Genomic DNA, 24726 nt, shown 5'->3' on the forward strand with positions numbered 1-24726 from the left:
TTCACGAAAGCAGAAAAGGCCTGTTTTCCTAGACTAGGGGAGTTTCTCCTGCAATAAAACCCTAGGATTATACCCTTGTTTAATAGAGAATTTACGGGCAATCGTTCTTATCTGAACGAGCGGTTTAGACTCGTGAGTATGTCCTGGTAATGGCAAGCGGGAGCTTAACTCGAGCTTACACCTCGGATATGTTCGATGCTATAGTCTCTCAGGTATTACAGAGAAACCCCAGCGCTATTATCCTAATACTAGGTAAACCAGTTGCAGAAGAGGCGTAGACGGGGTAAGAGACGGATGCAAAAGCCTCGCAGCCTAAAAGGTTGTAAGTCATTGCCAAATGCGTGACCTCAACTCAAGGTGACAGTCATGCCATGATGTTACATCATGGAATGTAGCTTTCAGGTACGAGGGGATACTGTATTGTTTGACGTGTTTCTCTTTTTTTTTTTACAGATTATTGTGACAGGTGGTATTAACTGTGCGTAGGCCTGACATGCGCTCACTTGTACTCCATTGGATGAGTGCAGGATCCAAAAGTCTTGTACAGCGGATACTACTAGTCACAGGAAGATGCTGCTCTGATGCTATTACGCAATTTGGGCTGGGAAGCAACGTAGCACCTCCTGACTATCGCAAGGGGGTTATGAAATGAGCAGGCAGATCTTGTTCCGGGTGCGTACCCAATGAGAAGTCATATAGGCCTATTCACACCTTTACATGACGGTACCCATTGTGATGCTGACGTTAGAACCGATCTATTGGCTATTAAAGCTAAGATTTAGACACTTATTGCCGCTCCATGCAATCTTTTCGGCAATTCGTTGAGCTTGCACTTGTCACTATCACATTTCAAGGATCTGCCGGCTAATTCAGTCCAACGTTAAGCATTAAATTTCCAGCAAGAGGCCATAACACAGCACTCTGAGGGCTCAGGGGTTATTTGATATCTTCTCGGCAGGAAAAATATCTTCGGTGAACGCCTAGAGTCTACGTTCTAGGGGAAAGTTGCCCTCCTAGTGACGTTAAAGGGACAGAACATGGATTTGATCTAAGATTAGCAGCTAACTTCCCCCTCCCTGACTCTTTTTACTTCCTTTTTACATCGTTCCATGCGAAATGCGCATGTAGACGGGGGGTTACGGCTCTTTCGTTGTACATTCAGTGTATGAGAGAACGAAGGTAAGGTAGCGGCAGAGTAAAGAATTGATGGACCAATGTATGCACCATCAAGGTGACCATCCTCCTGAGATGAAAAGCATGTATCTATCCAATTCAGCAGGTCTTATTTCGTCTTGTTATTTAATTTTTTTTAAAAAAAAAAAATTCCCCACAAGGCCTAACTATACTACATGTAGCACAGCAGATTGGGCACCCAGGCACCAATGCCATATACAGTACTGTGCGAATATTACTAGTATCCTTACCTAAGGAGAATTTAAGAACTATTGGGCAAGTCTGTGGTCTTTATCAGGCTACCATGAATCATAGTTCACCGCTTGCTACATGTTTAATTCCTATAGGTCCATAAGATGGTGGTCCACAGCAGAAGTGCCAGCTGTACATGCAGTATATTTAACTAAATTAGTTACTTGTATGCAAACATCAACTTTCTAGTCAGATGTTCTGGTAGATATATGAAATGCTACAGATAAGCAAGCTCGAGATATGTATGAGAACTAAACATATACTGTCAGATTTATCTTGCACCTTGTGATGTGATTTGTGTCCTTTACAACACATGAGAAAGCAGCTCTATTAGTGGTCTAGTATACAGTGAATCTCCAGCATATAACATTCATAACCCATAGTAACCTTCTATAACTTAGATACATCAGCCCGAAAACTGTACTTGGGGCTATGCCCAAACAACATCTCACATGGTAATCAAGTTGTGTGTGTGAGTGAGTGTGTGTATAGGCGAATCACAAGAGATCAACACCAATATAAGCCACTACTCCGGAGTAGTACGTTAAATACTTAATAGACAATCTATATTCAATCAAATTTTTATTCTTACGTAGCAGAGTATAATAGATGATGCAGTATTCAGAGTGGTGGGAAGCAAATGCATAAATCAAATGCGGGGTGTTCTATATCTTTTGATGCCTTAAGAGGCCCCAGACCTTGATTGTCACTAGTGTGTGGGCTTCAAACTTCATGTTTCCCTACCATCCTATCCCCCGAATCTTCTACATGTCTTTACCTCTTTCATCTCCTCTATATACCCTCTTCCTACTACACATTCGAGTCTTGATTCGAGCCATTAGAATGTGTGGGTCGCGGAGCATTGAACCAACTTATTGGGTTTTTCTGGACCTCAAATATTTTCTCTTGGAAACTTGCACGCAGTAGCCTGGATTCATTACTATTGAGACTCATGTATCTGTCTAGTATTATATAACCTGTAGAGAAGTTAGTTGTATATGCCACAACCACTCTGTTGGGCGTACATCCGGTCGTTGCTCCCTATTCATTTCCAGTAAGTTGTCTTGGTCTAGCGGCATGATATCTTTGCCTTTGTATAGGGCTTAACCGTGTTCTATTATAGTTATAGATAGCTTGTATATATTATCACTTACTCGTAGGCCAGGAAATACATATAATGAAAGCTACGAAGTTTACTCTCCAATCTAGGCAACCAAGAGAGCACTTCATGTGGGCATAGGTAGTACCTTGGAGAACTACATACGACACAAAAAAAAATACAGCAAAGACACAAAGCGATATATATATTTATATCTATATGTCTTCATCCACTGATTTTCTTAATAGAAGAGAAGGGACTGGAAGATGCTGACGTATGGAGAAATGTGGAGAAGCAATGGGTGTTTCATGGATAAATATATACGCTGAAGGATGGATCGGGAACTAACGAGAATTAAAGCTATGGTGTGCCTGCATATCAGTGCACGTCATATACAGGAATCACCGATTTGCTTAGGATATCTACTAGTATTTGGATCCCACAATATGTACATTTCAAAAATCACTTTTAGTTCTAGGAATGATGGATGATTGGAAGCGGATCTCATGGGGCGCTTATCTAATCCGCCCGCCCTTTCGGTCTTCCTGCGGCTTTTCCTTGCCTGCGAAGGGGGAGCGAGTCGGCTAGACCTTCAATCGACCTATCCTTGTCCTACAATCTTTCCTCGTTGACCTCCCTCCTAAAGATAATCTGTCGACATCGGCCGCGCACTTGGCTACTTTCAAACGGACGGAGCTCGGTGTTATCGCAATATTTAGCTCCTGAGACGCGCCGGAGCTTCCCAGAGACACATGTACTGTACATGACGTCTTTGTTGACACCCAACGCCAACTTCCTATGTCCACGAAGTGAAACCGAGAAAGGCACACAACATATCCAGAGTAGTGTAGCGAACGCGGAACTATCCGGGCTGCGACCTTCTATCGGGCGGCGCTCCTCGAGGCGTTCGCGACTCGTGTTCTCTTGATTGCTTTCGCTTGCGCTACCTTTCCTCTTATTTCTCCTCCGAGAAACAACACTTTAGCAGACGGTAGATTACTCTCTCCGAGTGCATGGGGAATTGGTCATAATGGCTCCAGGAGGTGGTGGAAATATCAAGGTGGTGGTGAGAGTGCGGCCGTTTAATAGCAGAGGTGAGTCAAGATTGCGATACATGCGGAGCCCGTGCTTCGCATACCCGAAGGTCGACTCACTGAGACATTTCATTGGAATTAGAAAACGATAGAGGGGCACGATGTATCGTTCAGATGAAAGAAAACCAGACCGTACTCATCCCGCCACCGGGTGCCGTCGATAAATTACGAAAGGCTGGCGGTGGGAAGGGTGCTGTAGAAGGACCAAAGACGTTCGCCTTTGACCGATCATACTGGTCTTTCGATAAAAATGCCCCAAATTATGCGGGTCAGGACAATCTCTTCGATGACTTAGGCGTACCACTTCTAGATAATGCTTTTCAGGGTTACAATAATTGCATTTTCGCGTACGGTCAGACTGGTTCTGGAAAGTCCTATTCCATGATGGGATATGGCAAAGAATACGGAGTAATCCCTAGGATTTGCCAGTCCATGTTCGAGCGCATCACTGAGATTCAGCAAGATAAGAACCTCGGCTGCACAGTGGAAGTTTCATATTTAGAGATCTACAACGAACGAGTTCGCGACCTTCTCAACCCATCAAACAAAGGGAATCTCAAAGTGCGTGAGCATCCGTCGACTGGTCCCTATGTCGAAGACCTTGCCAAGCTGGCGGTGCGCTCTTTTGAAGAGATCGAGAACTTGATGGACGAAGGTAACAAGGCCAGAACTGTCGCCGCCACAAATATGAATGAAACGTCTAGTCGGTCCCATGCTGTCTTCACGCTTACCCTTACACAAAAACGTCATGATGCGGAGACCTCGATGGATACGGAGAAAGTCTCGAGAATTAGTTTGGTCGATCTCGCAGGATCAGAAAGAGCAACTTCTACCGGAGCAACTGGTGCTCGGTTGAAGGAAGGTGCGGAGATCAATCGTTCACTTTCAACCCTTGGACGTGTGATTGCTGCACTTGCAGACGTGACTTCTGGCAAAAAGAAAAATGCCTCTATGGTTCCTTACCGTGATTCCGTCCTCACATGGCTGTTGAAGGACTCTTTAGGAGGCAACTCCATGACGGCTATGATTGCCGCAATTTCACCTGCAGATATCAACTTTGAGGAGACACTCAGCACTCTACGATATGCCGACTCCGCCAAGCGGATCAAGAACCACGCTGTTGTAAATGAAGATCCAAATGCGCGGATGATCAGAGAGTTGAAGGAAGAGCTGGCACAACTTAGGGCCAAGCTTGGAGGTGGTGTAGCCCCGGGAGCAGGGGGCGGCGCAGCGGCGGCAGCCGGTGGAGTACCTCCCGAGGAGTATTATCCTCCAGATACTCCCTTGGAGAAGCAAGTTGTCTCTATCCAGAGACCGGATGGATCTGTCACCAAAGTCAGCAAAGCAGAGATTGTTGAGCAGCTTAACCAAAGCGAAAAGCTCTACAAGGACCTGAATCAAACTTGGGAAGAAAAATTGGTAAGAACTGAACAGATCCACAAAGAACGTGAGGCTGCTTTGGAAGAGCTGGGTATCAGTATCGAGAAGGGCTTTATTGGTCTAAGTACACCAAAGAAGATGCCTCACTTGGTCAATCTTAGTGATGATCCGCTACTTGCTGAGTGCCTCGTCTATAATATCAAGCCGGGAACTACCATGGTTGGCAACATGGACCAAGGAAGTCATGTGGAGATCCGGCTGAACGGCTCTAAGATACTCGCTAACCATTGTAAATTTGAGAATGTGGATAACGTCGTTACTATTGTACCGGGGGAAGGTGCAGCTGTTATGGTGAATGGCCTTCGCCTTGACAAACCCAAACGATTGAAAAGTGGATTCCGAGTGATCCTAGGTGACTTCCATATATTTCGTTTCAACCACCCCCAAGAAGCGCGTGCTGAGAGGGTAGAGCAGAGTTTGCTCCGTCACTCTGTCACCACAAGTCAGCTTGGCTCACCTGCCCCGAGTAAAACTCATGATCGAACATTAAGCAAGGGAGGCTCAGAAGTTGACGGTGATTCTAGCAGAGCCGACTCTCCAATGCCTTCACAGCGCGGGCGTGAATCAGAGTGGCTCCATGCTCGTCGAGAAGCCGTCAGTGCTGTGTTGGGTCCGGATCACATATCTCATATGCCGGATGATGAGTTGGACGCCCTTTTCGAGGACGTGCAAAAAGTAAGGGCAACCCGCCGTGCGCTAGTGGAGCACGAAGAAGATTCCGACTCTCTCAGTTCATTTCCGGTTCGGGATAAATACATGTCGAACGGCACCATCGACAACTTTTCTCTGGACACTGCCATAACAATGCCTGGAACCCCTCGTCCGCAGGACGAGGATGAGGGCCAAAACGGAGGCGATGCGGCATTACAGTCCGTACGTCAGGACATGCAACGTCAGCTAGACCAGCAAAAGGAAGAATACCAAGAAAAATTAAGAACTGCAGAAGTGTCCTCTGGTCAAGGCGATGAAGATATTCGCTCCGAAAAGGCTCGGATGGAAGAAGCTCTCCGCGCAGCCAAAGAGGAATTTGAAGAGCAACTGAGGAAACAGAAGGAAGTTTTCGAGTCTCACATAAAAGACATGGGCCAACCACTTCCGAAAATATATGAAAACGGTTTTGCAAAGTTGGATCCACGGGAACTCGAGATCGCAAGAAATGTTTTCCTCCATTGGTCGCAGCAGAATTACGTTCGTATGGCAGAGAAGGTCTTGCAACATGCTTCATTATTGAAAGAGGCGCAGGTAATGAGCCATATCATGGATAAGAATATTGTCTTCCAATTCGCGGTCGTTGATCATGGGCATAACATGGCATCATCCTATGATCTCGTGCTAAACGGGATCTCTGGAGATGATGATATTGTGCTGGACGAGGCTAAAAAGCCTTGCATTGCGGTCCGTGTGATCGACTTTAAACAATGCGTTATCCATCTCTGGTCTATCGAGAAACTTCAACGCCGCCTTCAAGCTATGCGTCAGCTGCACCAGTATATTGACCGCCCAGACTACATTCAACATTTCAAGCTCGAAAATCCTTTCTCTGAACCTTGTTCTCCGCAGTATTCTCTGGTGGGTGACGCTGATATTCCGCTCACGGCAGTCTTTGAGACACGTGTCCAAGACTTTTCGGTTGAAGTTACTTCACCTTACACCCAGAATGTCATTGGTATCATAAGATTGTCCCTTGAACCATCTTCTGCTCAAGCACCGTCGTCAACTCTCAAATTCAACGTTGTCATGCGTGATATGGTGGGGTTCGCTGAATGGGAAGGAACTGACGTTCATGCGCAACTTTTCGTACCGGGCATCTCTGAGGAAGGAGGCGCAACAACAACCCAAATGATAAATGGTTTTGATGAATCCCCAGTTCGGTTTGAAAGCGTTCACAGCATGAGTTTACCGCTTTCTAGCCCGCGTTCGGCGGCTTTGAAAGTTTGCGTTTACGCGCGTGTAACTCAGATGCATCTTGACAAACTTCTCAGTTGGGATGATATGCGAGACTCTGCGGAGCCGCCCCCACAGAAACGCAAAACTCCTCGGATTCCGGAGTCAGAGTTTTACTCGGAGGAGAGACATGACGTATTCGCGAGGACGCAGTTGCTTGAATTAGCTGAAACGGGCGATTACCTGCCCGTGGAAGTAGTACAGAGTAATAATCTTGATGCAGGCACATACCAGCTCCATCAAGGCCTTCAACGTCGGCTCATGATCAATCTTACCTACAGTTCAACCGAAGGTCTACCCTGGGATGACCTCATTAATATTCGTGTGGGTTCTGTCCGGCTGCTTGATCCGTGGGGCAAGATCCCTGATCAGGATCTTCAGACTCCTGACGTTCCATTGAAATTCGTACAAGAGCCAATGCGGAAAGACAATGCGGATGGGACATCCAATGTTACTATCATTGGTCAATGGGACTCCAGCTTGCATGGCTCTCTGCTCTTAGACCGGGTCACTGCGGATAAGTATCGTGTACAAGTGACTGTAAGGTGGGAGCTCATCTCGTCAAGGCTACAGGACCGTGTTCCGTTCGAGATGGATCTGACCCTTCAGATCCAGGGCCGTACATATGTGCGCCCCCAGTCCATGTTCAAACAGTTCTTCAACTCGACTCGGATTGTGCATTCAACGGTCCGCATGTTTTCATTGGCTGTTCGACCTGTCTCCGCAAAGCGAGCGGCTGATTTGTGGCGCATGAACACACAAAATGATTATGTGAAGGGAGAGGAACTCTTGACGACTTGGTCTCCACGGAAAGTCTCGCTTGTGCGGGACTACGTGGCGGCTCGCAAACGAAGGAGACGGATTGCTGAGCTGAACGCCGCCAAAGGGGCCCTCAGTGCCCACTGCCTCGCACCGTCAACTCCGCGGAGCGGGCGGTCAACTCCTCTTCGGAAACTGGAGCTTACCGATCGCAAGACCAAACTTCTCCAAAAGTACGTTGAACTTTGGGCCACAAAAACCGATCCCATTGAAACCATTCTTGTGCGAAGCAATACAGAGCCCCCTGCAGGAGGCGCAGCTTTCGCCTCTCGCGCCAAGCAACCACCTTCGGGTGACGATTCGAGTTCTGTCTCCGAAGAGGTGCCGCTCAAGCCACGATTCGTTGCGACCATCCAGACCCTTCCTAAGAACACATCTTCGTTGAAGTCTGGATATCTGTTGACGCCCGACGACACCAACAGTCATTGGGTGCGGCGTTTTGTTGAACTTCGTCGCCCATATCTTCATATCTATTCCGCTGAAGGTGATGAGATAAATGCCATTAACCTGCGCAATTCGCGGGTTGACCATGCACCTGATTTTGCGCGGTTGCTTGATGGTCCAGGTGGGGGAACTGACCAAGGCACATCACCTAAGGGCCGTCCCAACGTATTCGCGGTATATGGGTCCCAGAACACCTTCCTCTTCGCTGCCCGGACCGAGGCCCAAAAGGTCGAGTGGATTCTGAAGATTGATGAAAGTTACTTCAGCAACAATGCACCCAAGGCTGTTGGCAACCGCTCTAGATGATAAACGTCGCCTTTGTATTCATATGATGTCTTAGCACGTTGGACGATCTCTGCGGCATGCGCTGGACGTGCCCCTTTGCCTTTCTCACCTAAACGGGAGATTGCGCTCTGATTATCTGATTCGCATCCCGCCCATTCGCACATATGTACTGTCTCTTGTACGCCCGGTTTTTTGTATCCCGTGAAAGGCTGAGAGACGGGCCTGGAGTCTATCGTTTGTTAAGCTTACCCTTTGTCTTCGTGATACATTTTCTTGATTGATTTTGAGATACCCCTGATACATCTGAAACTTGCAATCTCCCTGTACATATTTGAGAGTATTTTCGAGCATAGACACGAGGCCTAAGGTGTCCGCAGGCGGCAGAGCCTTTGTTTATATAGTCAACAGTTTTCTGAGTAGAAGTGAATCTACATGCGGATTCCGGAGTAATGACAATGTCTTGGCTAGCTGCTATTTGCTAGTATTAGGTAAGCATCCATTAGAGCCCCAGACTCAGAATCTATAGAAGGCCTGTCATCATTGGCTACTCATCTGTTGCCATGGAAACGTACCTTCTGTCCCTCGTCATATCGGTCCTCAACAAGGCGAGGGAGGAGCAGACATACTGATGTGTTCTGACACGCATACTTCCACCGCGGGCCATGACTTGATGAGGTTTTGAATGAGAGAGACATGACGATTATTTTTTCTGACATTGCATGACTAGCATACCTTAGAACTAGTTGCATATTGTTAACACTACTAGAGTGATAACCCTACCGCCTATTGAATCACCAGAGATCGAGGCAGTGATATACAAGGGGAACACGCAGGAGTGAATAAAAATATATAGTGAAAAAAAAGTATATACACCACAAATGCGCTGGTCGCAAGGTCAATCAACCCGGCTCCGCTTTTTGGGTACAGGCGCCGTGTGCTCGTTGATCGCCGTTACATTCCTCATCTTCAGCACCAGATACTCAGCCGAAGTCGCCAAATATGCACTAAAGGCCCCTGTCAAGCAGTCTCCACCGAGTTCCCCTCCTACATGCAGAAATGATTCTTCCTGGGAGTTTCGGGTCGAAAAAGATGGGAACGATCACGGGCTTTCCGAAGAACAGTGCCGCGCTGCGTTTCCGAAACTGTTTGTTGAGCTCGACAAGTCTGCTTCATTCAGAGAAAGCAATCCCATTCAATTTAAGGATTTGGATAGCATGAGAGTGGAAGATGGGATGGTGAGGGGTATTATCAACCATGGAGAGGTTGGTTCTTCTCAGGAATTCGGACTGGAGAAAGCCCATGTATTGACTTCTGCATTCTACGGCAGCTCTATATTGTTGATTTTGGTAACATGCCTGCCACCTTCACGCGGGGGCAGGCGACGTTGAATTCATTACAGCGCGCATTGGCCTCATTCCCGGATCGAGATCGTCTTCCGAATGTTGAGTTTGTTTTGACCACAGAAGACTACAGCAGCGGAGAAGGGCCAATTTGGTCATACTCCAAGCGCGATGAGGATACCAGTGTCTGGTTGATGCCAGATTTCGGGTACTGGTCATGGCCGGAAGTCAGGGTCGGTCCGTATAAGGATGCGCGACGCCGGATCGCCGCAATTGACGATGGGGAAGTAACGGTCGATGGCCAAGTTATCCCTGGCATGCATTTTCAAGACAAGAAGAAGCAGCTTGTTTGGCGGGGCAACATTGCCACGAACCCCCAGGTGCGCGGCAAACTGTTGAAGGCTGCTCAGGGCAGGAGCTGGGCCAGTATACGGGTTATTGACTGGGATGACGAGAATGACATCCGATTCAACCTGTTACCTATAGAAGAGCACTGTAGGTATATGTTCCTGGCGCACACGGAAGGACGCAGCTTCTCAGGACGTGGCAAGTATCTCCTCAATTGCCGGTCGGTGGTCATCTCGCACAAGCTGGTCTGGCGAGAGGCGCACCATGCCGCTCTCATCTCCTCCGGTCCCGAAGCGAATTATGTTGAAGTTGAGCGCGACTTCTCTGATCTTGATCACAAAATTGAGTTTCTCATTGATAACCCGGAAGCTGCGGAACGCATAGCAAACAATGCAGTTAACACTTTCCGCGACCGGTATCTCACTCCAGCTGCGGAGTCTTGTTACTGGAGACATTTGATCCGGCAGTATGCTTCGTCTTCCGACTTTGAGCCCGTTTTGTACACTACGCGGGAGGATGGGAAAAAGGAGCCTCGTGGCACCCCATTTGAAACATGGGCTCTTACTTCTTAGGTCATTTAAACGGTTTTATGTTGGTCATGTCATGCTATATAATGCCAATGTATATATGCACTTTATTGCTTGATGGCGTTGGGGCATGTTGCACCTGTAGTTCTTCATCCCATCTGGTTTCAATGAAAAGGAATTTCTTCCTACGACGTGCGGTACATGGTGTGAATACTAGTAGCTTGGGGGCGTATGATCCCATCAATCAAGTAGAAACATTACTACTGTACGAGTATTCTGGACGGAGGTACTGGTCTCGTGTAAGTTGAACAAACAACCCAAACATCCTGATTCTCTTTCCTGGTGTATGCTGCACTCTGCAACGATCCATCGAACATGCTCATCGAGACTTGTCCCTTTGATGTGGTCACTGGGGTCAAAGCTTTATCGACACTCCGGAGCCAGCGTCTCGAGATCACGCGTTGAGTTGCACGAGTTGAAACTCCCCAAGCTTTCTGGACGCTGCTTTTGAGATATGTTAAGCGGGTGGTTGAGGGGATGATGAAGTAACGATACTATATATTTATTGGGTTTAGATATCAAGATCTTGAGTGTACAGTGAACGATAGATATAACTTTGTAGGTATTCTGAAGCTACAGCGGGTAGAGATATACCGGACATCTTTCACCCAGTCTATGGATAATATAAATTTAATTCTATTCTCTGTGGTAAGCAGCGGTTCCTATAGACAGGGATATACAAGGGAAACACAGATCTGGTAAGGTTTTTGATATAAGCGAGAGTAGTACTCTATATGCTGGAATTTAGGATATAGGAAATATTTAATAAGCCGACTAGTCAATACTACAAAAGTTCTTTGAGATTTACTAGAAAAATCGCAGAGTCTCCGTAGTACTACTGTATCTGTTTCCTATACCCTACGACGGGAATATTTCTCTCGGCCAGAGCTTTCGCAGCTACGGTCACAATGGATGTATAATACTGTCTCGACAATGTGTCTTTCTCTGGTGGCGATACCTCTTCTTTCCTTAGTGATATTTCCTGTGGCGATAATGTATCCCCCTGCGCCGTTGGAGTCTCTTTCTGCGGTGGTGATATTATTTCCTGTATTGGTTATGTTTGTATACACAAATTCGTATGCGTCTGAGTATTACTAAGACGTTTGGCTAAGTTCTAGTAATCTGACCACTGATACCGACAAGAATTATACTATGATATTAATCTCGGCAAGAAGTTGTCTATAGCATATGAGGCTAAGTTTGACTGATATATATAGATCAGTATAGAGATAAATATCTCCCGGGCACGCGAACTAATATGCCGCTGTTTCTGTTATCAAGCTCCGTGTATATCTCTTCTGGGAGTATCCTTTGTCGACTAGCTAAGTAGGGATAAATGAGGAATGGTAGACCAGGTTTGCGCCGTCAGGTTGGTATTTATCATTGCAGATTAGGAGTAGGATGGGTATTCTCACCCCGTTCTCATCTCTCTCACTCCCAGTCTCCAGATTTCTCACCCATATCACCCGCACTCACCCTAACGCAAAATGCGACGCTTATTTTTATTTTTATTCTTTATTTTTTGGAGTCCAAGGACTCTTCGACTATTGACCGCGTTTAGTTGTTTTTTTCCTGTCCGAACGGACTACTATGTATTGGGAAGCTTGCTACAATACGTCGATCTCTATGTCATCGTACGTCAACGAGGAAAGAAAAACGAATTGCAGGATAAAAAGGAAGGGGCCTTTACTGGTGCATGACTCGTCCCATGAGTTGAGTTACCCCCACTAACCTGGCGGATTTGAACTAGAGATCACCGTGATAGATGAATTTACAAGTATGTGACCCCCCCCCCCCCCCAACCAGGTTGACATTTCCTCACATTGCGGGGTTGGATTTCTGTGGAACATGTCCCAAAAATATCTCATAGTAAACGAGGCTCATTGCTCACCTGACTAGGACACGAGAGAATGAAAGCCCTCATGACTGATCTGCAGAAGATCGGATCGGATAGGGACCCAAATGCTACCGCGCATCAATCTTGTTTTCTACAAAATGTGGGGTGTCCTCGGTCCGAGAGGAGAGTCTCCCATGGCAGGAATTTAAGTTCAAAGAGCGGTCCCACGCAAGGGGTGCAGGCGAAGATCTGGAGAAGGGCACCCTCCTTTTCGCAAGCGACTGGGATTGATCAGATCAGCCCCATGACTTCAACACCTGCCTTTCGTCCGTTCACCTCTACTTCCTTGTCAGGACCCCCCAATTTTGAGTCCGTGATGAGTTTGGTTGGTTTATGCTTATTTCGTTGACAACAATGCACATGGAGCCATGTGACTGCACACATTACCATGGTACTACTAGTAGCTAACAAGAACATATGAATTGTGATCCTAAAGGAGATTGGATGGGGCGCTTCATGGGCCGCAACCATGAGCGGGCCCCATTCCAACCGGACGTACTAGGTTGTCGCTTGCCACCATCCACCGCTTCCGAAGGCGTTTGGTACAAGTACCCGGTTGGGCTTCGATAAATACATGGCTTGGAAACTTAAATTTGACCTGGATGACATCGGCCCACTCAACAAGTGGGAAGCCGCAAAAGACGAAGATGATGCCTTTGACCGTTAAACCTACAGGGAGGGGGCATCTCTTGCTCCTTGTTGCCCTGCCCTTTATAGTCCGGGCATCATGGTTTAATGCCTATGAGCGGTGAGGGTCCAATTAAGGTCTCCCTTGCATATCTCCATAAATCTCGTCCGATCCGGGCACCTTCTTCTTGGGCATTGGTTAAGAAGCGACAAGTTCACCATACAAAAAGACTAATATCTTTCCCGCCATTTGAATTTGCTCTATTGGGTTGGCAAAAGATTAATTATAGGAGAGACATTGGATCCGTTACCGTCCGCGTTACGGCGAGTGATGAATGATAACTCGCTGAGTGAATGCAGTACCGCTTCCGGAATCATGCGAACTCCACACAAGGCCTTCTTTGCTTTTGATCCATTGTTGCTGTCGCTGATTGGTTTGTTCTTTTGATGGACTGGTGAGATTGGTTTGTTCAAGACCTGATAGTCTAATTTAAGATTTCCCGCGGTGGCATCCAGGGACCGCGTGCAATGTCCCGAACTGGGCAAAGGGCAGCTTTGCGATCCTTTCAGGTCGACACAATTATCGCATCCAGGCTCAGCCACGCCGCTGCCAATGTCTTTGTTGTCTGTTAGCCCAGTGGCCACTTCCTTAGCCCATCAACTATTCGCCTATGTCAGATGGTATTGTACGATAGTTGGCCCCCCACCCGTGCCTGAGTCCCAGCCCTTGGCGGTGCATCCAGTACCTGGGCGCAGTAGGCCTAGTCGCTATTTCAAGGCCGGCATCAAATGACTATCGAAGTCACCGGGGAGGGGAATGATCATGTTACCAAATGCGTACAATGGAATCGGCACTCGATGGTTGCCACCATAGTTTAAGGCGATCAACTATAAAGCGTGGAGGCAGCCTGGTGAGATGGCATTCCTGCACAGGAGTCTTTCCCTCGTTGTCACTCGCAGCTGCGTGTCCCCCAACCCTTAGTGAACTGTTGGCGCTACCTTCTTCGACGATCTCTGCATTTGTTCCCTGGGGACGTCAAGCCATCCGTACCGTGCTATGTGGTCTCAACTTCACTCTTGGGCCCTAGGCCTTGGCTTGGTATCGACTGTGTTGGCTTCTCCTTTCCGAGTGCAGGAAGTAGGTGCCATTTTGGCTATCGATTCTGACTTCCCCGACCCAAGCTTCGTGCAAGCAACAGATGGCACTTGGTATGCCTTTGGCACCAATGGGAACGGCAAGCGTGTCCAGGTGGCTTCTTCTAAGGACTTCAAATCATGGGCTCTTCTTGACAAGGAGGCTTTACCTACACTTGCCAACTGGGAGACTGAGATAGATCACTGGGCACCCGATGTGATAAAACGGGTAATTTTCCCTCTGTTTCTTTTTGTATTTTTATTGAAACAATTTCTTGTGCTGACTAGGCTTCTAGAACGATGGCAAATACGTCATGTACTACTCCGGCGAGGCCAAGGAGATGGTGAGGCACCATTGTGTGGGTGTTGCTGTCTCTGAAGGCACAGATCCTACCGGGCCCTATGTGCCTAACGAGACACCTCTGTCTTGCCGTCTGGACCAGGGTGGCTCAATTGATCCGGCGGGCTTCCTGGACAAGGATGGCAGCCGCTATGTGGTATTCAAAGTTGATGGGAACAGCATTGGCAATGGGGGTGACTGCAACAATGGCATCCCTCCTCTTAAACCGACCCCTATTCTTTTGCAGAAAGTTGCGGATGATGGCTTCACTCCGGTCGGTGATGCTATCCAAATCCTTGACCGTGACGACAGCGATGGGCCGCTAGTGGAGGCCCCCAACCTGATTCTACATGGGGATACATACTTTCTTTTTTACTCCACACATTGCTACACGGACCCCAAGTACGACGTTCGTTATGCCACCTCGAAGTCGATTACCGGGCCCTATGTCAAAAATGGGGAGAAATTGCTCAAATCTGGTGACTATGGTCTTACTTCTCCTGGGGGCGGCACTGTCTGTGGTTGCGGAGACCGGATGTTGTTCCATGGCTTCTGTCGAAACAACACACGGTGTACATATGCCGCCGATATCTCGATATCAGACCAGCAGGTGACTCTCCTATGACCTTAGTAAAATAACGCCTTTCACACTGTATCTATTTGGAGGAGTTCCGGAGGAGTTACCGGATCCGGGTTTCACTACATATCACTTCACATGACCGGCCCATTATACCTACATTATGTATTTAACACTTGACTTAACTCATATACATATTCTTCGCGCTCCTCAGAAATCATGGTTCAGAACACCTCTCGACAGTCAATACACCAATAGTTGTTGCGGCTACACGATGTCAAACCTGGGCGTCAAAATAGTTGTCCAGCTGTTCTCCCTGATGATCGCCAGCTCTGGTCCTAACTTGGTTACATATCTTGGTATCCTCTGTAGTACGACAGTTACATCTGAGGGGTCTAGAACAAAGTTCGAGCTTTTCATTTCCAATATCTATATGCACAAATGGGTCGAACGGGTAGGACCTTTGGGTATCTCTATATGCGGAATACAAAATCATCCACTCATCTCATGCAGTTGTTACTGGTCTGACGTCACAGTTGCTTCGGTTTTCCCCTCCCGTTTCGATCGGATGCTTCGCACCCATTCCTCAACCCCTTCGATAGCAGCTTGGGGATCCCTCTTATAGTTCAGGAGATACCCCTGGATCTCAGCAGCAGTGCATTGCCCGCCTGGCACTAGCGCAAGGAACTCATCTGCCAAGTTCTGTATTTGCTCCCGCGAGAACTGATGCCATGGGACCTCGGACGTCACCTGGTCCTTCTTCTCCTTGGGTCGCCTCGTCCTTGACGAACGTACATCACCCTCGAGCGTGGAATAGATGGCCGTAAAGAGCTCCTTGATGTCACCGGGCTCGGCGTACCCGAATTGAATCGACATGTCGACCCGACCAGGCCGCAGCAAAGCCGGATCGAGCTTCTCGGGGTGGTTTGTCGTCATGACCAGGATGCGGCCTTCACTGGCGGCTACGCCATCAATCACATTCAGGAGGCCGGAGAGCGAGACGCCCTGTTTCGAGGAATCGGCATCAGCGTCCTCGGGCGCATCACCTTCCTTGCCATCGGCGGGCTTTGCCGTCGAGTCATCGCCGCTGTCGTTGACTCGCTTCTGCGTGATACCGGCACAGTCAACATCCTCGAGCAAGACGATGCACCGACGGGGGAGCTCCTGAAACAAAGACATGAGGTCATCTTCGCTGAAGGACTTCGAGCTCAGATTGAGAAGATACAAGGGAAGCCCCATCAGCCCCGCCACGGCAAAGCACAAGCTCGTTTTCCCCGTGCCAGGTGGTCCATGGAGCAGATAACCCCGTCGGTAGGGGATTCCCCGGTTCGAATACCACCTCCTCGTGCGGGGATGAAGATACTCCTTGATGTCATCAACAAAGGCATCCTTTTGCTCCTGGTCCAAGATAACCGTCGACAGGGGACGTGGAGCGCGCGCCATACAGCGGGACCAATCAACATAATCACCGGGACTCTTCTGCCCGCGGTAAATAATGGTACTGTTCCCGTCGCGAGCGACATACACTCGCTGCGCCTCGGCCAGTAACTCCTTCAGGATGGCAGGGTCCCGTCCAAAACACGACAGATACAACTTCTCCGTCTCGAAGCGCGCACCCCAGCGAGAGGAAGAAGAAGACTTCTTATCCTCCTTTGCCCGGACAAAGGCAAGTAGCTGACCGTGGAAGAAGAAATAGTGCGTCCCCTCCGCGGGCGTGAATCTCAGCCGCTTGAACTTGTCCCGCTTGCGTGTCTTCGCCCAGTACTCGTCGAAATTGTTGATCACGTTCCCGTTCTCGTCATACTCGTCTTCCTCACCCCATTCGTCGTCCTCATCATCGGAGTCGTAATAGTGCAATTGAGTGGAGATCCGCGTTGCGGCGACAAACCGCGTACTCCGGTTCGCGAAGGGCTGCTGCGCCATCCAGTAGAGGAGGTAGTTGGAGATCTCGTCATCGAGACGGATTTCAGCCGTTGCGATAAGGTGAGTTTCCATGACTCCCTTGAGCTTGGAGAAGGAGTAGTTGAGCACCGCAGCGATGGCGATGTAGGTGAGTATATAGGGCAAGTAGAGAGAGAGGTCGATGTGGAGGTAAGAAATGAGGAATCTCGAGATGAAGGAGTAGCCTGGGATGAAGGCTTCGAGGAGGGCCGTGTCAGAAGGGGAGAGGAGGGGGGGAGTGGTAGAATTCATAATGGTCTTATTGATGGTGCTTGAAAGTTGTGCGGACTCCATGGTGACTATGGCTGGTTTCAATCAGGGACTTTGAAGGTGTTTCGGCATGTACTGTATATACTCAGAGCCCGTCTATTCAGGGGGTTCGGGAAACGACAACAAGAGAGAGGAACGAAACCGAAGGAATGAACGACTCGAGTAGTCGGGTCAATTGACTTCCTGTTTTCCCTGAGTGAATTTATCCAGCGACCATAGTGGGTGTTCTCACATCCTTATAAGTTCCTCCTACCTGCCGCAGGCAGCACAGGTCCGCAAGGCAGATAAGACGGGTTGACTAGGTCGACAGCAATCCACTCCAGCGTAACAAGTGCCTGAATCATGAAAATTTGTTGATTTACATTCCACCATGGCTCTACAATTGGCTCCAAGGTGTGGCGCATTGCGGCTGACAATTTTCTTGAGTCATCTTTCTTGCTCACTGTGATGGTCGGGTACCCGATTCGGGCAGACCCGATGGGGCATTGATTCAATGACGTTGCGATCGGCGCGGAAGGATTTCAGCCTCACTGATCGCATTGCCCAACTTCATTGGAGAATTCGCTTCTCACTTCTTAGAGGAACGGATTGCAGCAAACCGAATAGATTAAGAATATCCAACAAGATGTATATTATCCAACAGAGAAAAGTGGGTATCTTTAAAGCAACGAATAGTATATGTTATACCGCTATCATCGAGTCCATGGGCTCTGCGATAACGTCCGAATTAAGGGAAATTGTCCTTCACAGTCTCAATTAGGTCACCTGCCCAATCCTTCAGGTCCTCGATTTTATCCCAAAGGGTCCCCCACCAGGTAGAGGGTTTGTCGTTGTCGCTGTCCGCTTCATCGTCTGACTCTTCCTCTGGTGAGGCCTCGGGGGCAGTTGTAGAGGCAGCTGTTGGGCTTGTGGAAGCCGGTGCAGCTGAAGTCATGCTAGGCGATACAGGAGTAGCCGGGCTGCTAGCTGGAGGGTCCGATGGGTTTTCAAGTGCCGGTGTATCTTCGTCCGAATGGAGGCCCACGGGTTTTAGAGGCAGGCGCAGTGTTCCATTGTTCGGACGTGGGTCAAGGCCAAGAGTATCACAGATAATGTTATATACATTGATATTTTCTGCCTCGGTTAGTCCGTTTCCATCAAAGGACAGGATAACACTTACGGAAGACTTCCACCCGGCTATTGGGTTGATGCGGGAATGCCGGGCCTCTGGCGATGAATATCGCCCGCATCAAGGAATTTTCATGATCATACCCGTGGACACCCCTCGGGTGATATATTTCTCCTTTCTCCAAGGCGCTGTGAGCGTCAAAGTCAGATCGTTCGACCACCGCCCAGCCAGTCTTTGGAATCACCCAAAGAGGGGCGATGCGATCGTTGTTCGTAAAATGGTAGCGCTCGGGCATCGTCTCGCGGGTGTAGATCTCGAGCGCATGTGAGTAGTTCACAGCTATGCTCTCCAGCTGTTTCTGAAGCGTCTCGAGATCTTCTACTCGTTTGGGACGCAGCCCACGCAATGGCCATCCATCAATGCGATCCACCAGGCTGAGATCGATCAGGTCATCCAACTGCACCAGTCGTTCGGTTGCTGTGGTGGCCATTCCATGGTCAGAGACAATTACTATGTTCACGATATCGGTCAAATTCCGGTCTTGCAAGCCAGCGAAAAGGCTACCCAGCATATCGTCTACTTCCGAGATGGTGCCCCGGATCTCTGTGCTGTTGGGCCCATACTTGTGCCCATCGGCATCGACATTGGGAACATAGGCAGCGATGAACTGAGGTCGCTCCGAGACTACTCCAGACTCATCCTCGAGGCCAGACACATCGAGGAATTCCAGGATGCGATTGACTTTGCGAGGGAGCGCTTCCGTGCCATTGTACTTATCTAGCATTGTCGGCTCAACTCCGCCAATGTGCGCCTCGGAGCCAGGCCACATATGAATGGCAGTCTTGATCCCCTGATTCTCGGCAGCCATCCACAACGGTTCGGCATTCCACCATTTAGGCTGCATACTAACTGACGGGTGGGTGTAGTAGAACTCCTCCTGCAACTCCGGGTCCCAGAATGTGTTCCCCACGATTCCATGGCTTTCGGGATATAATCCGGTAACGAGAGTAAAATGGTTGGGGAATGTGACACTAGGGAAGCTGGGGAGCATGTACTGCGGCGATACCCCCTCGGCAATGAACTTGTTAAGGGTTGGTGTTAACCCACGGTTGAGGAAGTCCGCTCGGAACCCATCAAGAGATATCAGAATCGTGGTGGGTGCGAAAAGAGCAGTGCCGTTCGACAGTAATGTTTGGGAGGCTTTGGTGGTCCGGAAAGACGTTGATGCTTTGTATGATCCGAGAAGGAAGATGAGGAAAAGAACAAAGATCGCTGCGAAGACCAGGGCGAGCTTAAGCCGCGAGACGCGCTGAGGCCGCTGATAGAACAATCAAGTTAGACTCTGAATAATGAGCATACGCTTGGTATGGGTAAGACAACCATACCTCATCACCACCATATTCCTTAAGTTGTCGGTCTAAGTCGGACGACGATCGGCTCAGGAGGGAGCTCTCGTCGTCCTCCCGATGACCCTCTTCCATCTCGAACATCAGCTCTCCCGAGTCAGTCATTTTCTCATGCTGTCCTCTGCGCGCATCTCTTCTTTCCTCCCGCCGTTTTCGTCGGCGTTCTCGCTTTCCGATCTTTACACTTGGGCTGCTAGGGCTGAAGATTCGCCGCAGACCGTGCGATGGGCCTCCCCTTATCAATAGCTTCTCCGTTTCTTCCTCGTCGTTCAGCACAGTGCGATCATGCTCTGCTAGTTCCAGGGTTGTGCGAGATCTACGGAGAAACTCGTCGTCCTCGGAATCAGAGTCCTGCTCTGACGGCGATCGTAGGGACTCGGCATCTTCATCGTAGTCGCCGGGGGAAAGGAGGGAATGACTAGGGATATCACGTCGGGTAGGCATGGGGGATGATAATAACGAATGGCGGGATCAGTCAATCCCGAGATTAAATCAATACATTGACCTGACGATAAGGCAAACTAGTGAGTGGACGAGGGAAGCAATAATTGACTGGCTGATTGAATGGTCAATTGGTCGCTCATTCAAGCTGCGGGTCATGAATCCGAGGCGTGACTTAACAGCCTTAGTCAGCTACGTTCGCTTCTAGAACAGCATACGGGTAGTCCTTTTCAAGATAAAAGGTATGGTAATTATAGGCTATACTCCTAGAAGAGGATTATATCGAATTATGAAAAAAAAAAAAAAAAAAAAGTTGAGGTGTCAATGTCCTTCAGAAACAATATGACATGTTGCTTCAAACTGCCGCCGGTATATATATATAAAAGGTATCCAACAACATATAAGTAGCCGTATCGCCATCAACGGGCAAGAAAAGCATTGGGTACCAGTAGAGACATACACACCAAACAAGCTATACCTGAAGATAGAAACTGATATTGTCTCTAGGACAAATAGGGTGAAGATAACTGAATTAAGGTAGAATATCTTGTTCCTCAAGACAACTCGCTTTGTGAAGATAACGGATAATTAGTTTAAATGATTAACTAATCAGCGTCGGTAGTGTAACGGTTATCATTCTTGCCTTCCAAGCATGAGACCCGGGTTCGACTCCCGGCCGACGCAGCTCCTTAATACTTCTTTTTGAGCCTCGCATCACATTTTTTTTCTAGCTCACGTCCCTAGTCGAGATGTACTTGGATCAGGATAGTAGCTGTCTCCTGAGATATTGCTCAATTGGCATATTGCCTTCAACATGGTCACGTTTCCGAAAAAGACCGTCCAGTATGACGGGGTAAAGATGCCATACTCTAGCTTGTTCGCCAATCGAAACCACCCCCCCCCCCCCAAACAAAAAGATCGTTCTTTTTAACTGCTCTTCTTTCACATAACGTATTCGGAAAGCGAGCGTTCCACGTAACCGAGCGTTCCACTCCACGCGTTTTGACCGTGGTAAAAAAGTCTATCTAATTCAACTACCAACTATGCCACCAAAAGCGCTTAAAAATTCAAAAGAATTAGTGGAAAAGGAAGGCAGGGTTCTACTTGCAATCTCTGCTATTAAAAAATAAGAAATTAGCTCGATTCGTGAAGCTGCACGTATTTTTAATATTTCTTATACTATTCTATATTGTCGACTGAATAGTATATTATCACGCGCTGAAATACGCGCCAATGGCTATAAATTGACTCAAAATGAAGAGGATTTATTAGTACGCTGGATTCTATTATTAAATCAATATAGAGTGCCCTCTCGGCCTTTATATGTACGAGAAATGGCCAATATTCTGCTTATTAAATGTGGAGATATTTCTTCTACTACTATTAGTGAGAAATAGGTATATAATCTAGTTCAGCGCAGAGATAAGCTGAAATTCTGTTTCTCTTGCCGCTATAACTATCAGCGCGCTAAATACAAGGATCCGAAGTTTCTAAATAAGTGGTTTGAGTGTGTACAAATTACTATAATATAGTATAGTATTCAATCGGACGATATCTACAACTTTGATAAAACTGGTTTTGTAATAGACTTGATATCTACTGCTAAAGTAGTTATCTGAGCTGAGTTAGCTGATAGATCTTTTCTTCTGTAGCCAGGGAACCGGGAATAGATTATTTCTATTGAGTATATTAGCTCCAGGAGGACCCTTCTATCTTGTATTATTTTTAAAGATAAGATTTATGTTGAGAGCTGATATAAGATAGGTCTACTATCTAACTGGTATATAGAAATAAGTATAAATAGCTGGACTATTGATAAGATAGATCTACGTTGGCTACAGTAGCTGTTTATATCTCTTACTAGCTGTACAGTTGATCGATATTGTCTTTTAATACTCGATGGCCACGGTAGTTATTTGATATCTCAGTTTGACAATATATACAGTCAAAACAATATTATACCGCTCTGTATACCTGCATACTCATCTTATCTACTTCAGCCGCTTGATATAGACTGCTTTGATCCTCTAAAACGCGTGTACAGATAGCTGGTTAAGAATAAGATAAGATTAGGCTTCAACTATATCGATAAACTTAACTTTCTTGAAGTCTTTTCTCAGGCGAGAGCTCAGATATATACTACTAGTAATATCTGCAGCAGTTTCTCAGCTACTAATCTTATTTCTTTTAGTTCTGAGTATATACTATCTCAGCTGAATATTCAGCTAGAAATAATATCTCTAGGCAGTAGATCTAGTAGTAGATCTATTGATTCAGTGTCTAAAATATCTTACAATCTAAAGCAACTATAAAAGTAGGAGACTATACTGAAGAAGCTGCTTAGAGCTTGTATAAGGAGCTCTGACTCGCCTATTAAGATAGTGATAAAATAGCTTTTCAAAGGCTATGAACGAGCTTTAAATAAAGCTACTATTGTAAAGTAGGAAAACAGGGAACTACGCGCCGCGAATATAAGAATATTTAAAAAGAAAAAATACTCTACTAGATAGATTACTATAGAAGCAGGCGCTTCAGTTCAGGAAGCTCAGGAGCTTATATAGAGCAGGAATTCTACTAATAAAGCTATATCTACTATCCCGGTAGATATAGTATCTGTAGTAGAAAGTCAGTGTGTATGTGCTCTATTAAAGTGCTCTGGCTGCGGTATTCTAGGTTATAAAATTACTTAATATCCTAATTGTCAGGCTATTTAAATTTTCTATAGAAATACAGATTTTTCGGTGTTTTGAATAGATTCAAAATATGAGATGCGTAGAATTCGGGAGGGGTGGAACGCTCGGTTACGTGGAACGCTCGCTTTCCGAATATGTTATAGTCAAGATAACGCTTATACAAGCAAGGATAGATTTTCAAAAAATCTAAGAAGGGTTGACTTGTTGCGTCGGCCGGGAGTCGAACCCGGGTCTCATGCTTGGAAGGCAAGAATGATAACCGTTACACTACCGACGCTGGTAGTTGTCATTTTAACGACTAACACCGGAAAGATACAAAATGTATTATCTCTTTAGTAAATCCTTACACCAGAGGCAATGAATCCAGCATGGAACTCAAACACTGCCCACTAGTACAACACTAGCCCTTCTCGAGCCGCGCTCCTGCCGCTCTGTATCCTTTCTGTAAGACTGACCAGCCTCAGTACGGATTTGGCAGGACTCAATGAGACTCTGCTGGTCCCAAACGCCGTCATCCCTGTCAACCGAATTTTACCCACCGTTGACCGTGGGTGCTTCCGGCTTCGTCCTTCTGGTTCCAAGAGTTCTATTTGCATTCAACTTAAAGACACAATACTTTGTGGTGTCGGTCGGGTTAACTTTGGGTCGGTGCCACCTCGATTGAGATGCCTGCGTTTGATGCCTTGTTGGCGGCATCACGATATCCGCATCCGGTAATCGGCTGACGACCGATGCCCTTTCAGGATCCATCGAGCCGGAATTATGCCATCACGTGATATCTGTGGCTTCATGCTCGCTCTGGACCGTCTCTCTTGCTGTCTGTCTATTCCAATGCGCCTCTCCGCTGTTTAGGCCGTATGTCGAGCATACTAGGATCTTGTGCTTCTCCGGATGCAGCACCATTGAAATAAAGTCATCGTGCTGTATGGCCACACCGGTTGCAGGCCTTCAGCCCATCAAAGGCGAGATGAATGATTTCGTTCTCCTCTATGGTACCGGATTAGTGGCCCTGGGATTACTATAAGAATCGTCAGATGAGCTGCCTAAATCGTCTCATCATCAGTCTTCAGTTCATCACTTGCATCATATCATATACACTTTTCATCGACACTTCGATACATTCTCTCAGAGCGATCCTTGATCTTTCCCTTTTCAACTAAAAGCATTGCTTTACTTTGTATTCTCCTCATCTCATCCACTTAATCACAATGCATATCTCGAACCACGTCGTCACTGCTTTGGCTATCGCTGCCGGTACTGCCAGTGCCTGGGATACGAATGGCGAGCACACGGTAACGATCACATCCTGCGAGGAAACTGCTACCGCTGCACCAGTTGTCCCACCCAGTGCTCCTGCTGTCCAGCCAAGTGCTCCCGCTGTCCAACCTAGCGCTCCTGCTGTTCAGCCCGGTGCTCCAGAGGCTCCCGCGCTACTGTCCCGCCTGCCCGTCGCTGACGTCTGCTGCC

General features: G+C 47.5%; 5 protein-coding genes across 5 annotated transcripts; 3 read left to right on the forward strand and 2 right to left on the reverse strand.

Annotated features, from left to right (window-relative positions):
- Positions 1 to 3554: 3554 nt before the first annotated feature.
- ABOM_009451 (kinesin-3 motor protein uncA) lies at positions 3555 to 8571 on the forward strand (the record flags this gene model as incomplete). The annotated part of the gene is made up of 2 exons (XM_022536579.1): positions 3555 to 3618; positions 3701 to 8571. The coding sequence occupies 2 exons, from the start codon at positions 3555 to 3557 to the stop codon at positions 8569 to 8571; spliced, it is 4935 nt and encodes a 1644-aa protein (XP_022386589.1).
- An 857-nt stretch (positions 8572 to 9428) lies between these two features.
- On the forward strand, positions 9429 to 10810 carry ABOM_009452 (DUF821 domain protein; the record flags this gene model as incomplete). Its single annotated transcript, XM_022536580.1, has 2 exons — positions 9429 to 9812; positions 9878 to 10810. The coding sequence occupies 2 exons, from the start codon at positions 9429 to 9431 to the stop codon at positions 10808 to 10810; spliced, it is 1317 nt and encodes a 438-aa protein (XP_022386588.1).
- Positions 10811 to 14406: 3596 nt separating this feature from the next.
- ABOM_009453 (glycoside hydrolase family 43 protein) lies at positions 14407 to 15448 on the forward strand (the record flags this gene model as incomplete). Its single annotated transcript, XM_022536581.1, has 2 exons — positions 14407 to 14712; positions 14780 to 15448. 2 exons carry the CDS (start codon positions 14407 to 14409, stop codon positions 15446 to 15448), a joined length of 975 nt encoding a protein of 324 aa, XP_022386587.1.
- A 468-nt stretch (positions 15449 to 15916) lies between these two features.
- Positions 15917 to 17635, reverse strand: ABOM_009454 (BCS1 and AAA domain-containing protein; the record flags this gene model as incomplete). Its single annotated transcript, XM_022536582.1, has 1 exon — positions 15917 to 17635. One exon carries the CDS (start codon positions 17633 to 17635, stop codon positions 15917 to 15919), a length of 1719 nt encoding a protein of 572 aa, XP_022386548.1.
- A 703-nt stretch (positions 17636 to 18338) lies between these two features.
- ABOM_009455 (type I phosphodiesterase / nucleotide pyrophosphatase family protein) lies at positions 18339 to 20569 on the reverse strand (the record flags this gene model as incomplete). Its single annotated transcript, XM_022536583.1, has 3 exons — positions 18339 to 18724; positions 18771 to 20037; positions 20105 to 20569. 3 exons carry the CDS (start codon positions 20567 to 20569, stop codon positions 18339 to 18341), a joined length of 2118 nt encoding a protein of 705 aa, XP_022386547.1.
- Between the last annotated feature and the right edge of the window lie 4157 nt (positions 20570 to 24726).

The sequence above is a fragment of the Aspergillus bombycis genome, assembly GCF_001792695.1.
Source record: "Aspergillus bombycis strain NRRL26010 chromosome Unknown contig00081, whole genome shotgun sequence".
NCBI classification, from domain to species: Eukaryota; Fungi; Ascomycota; class Eurotiomycetes; order Eurotiales; family Aspergillaceae; genus Aspergillus; species Aspergillus bombycis.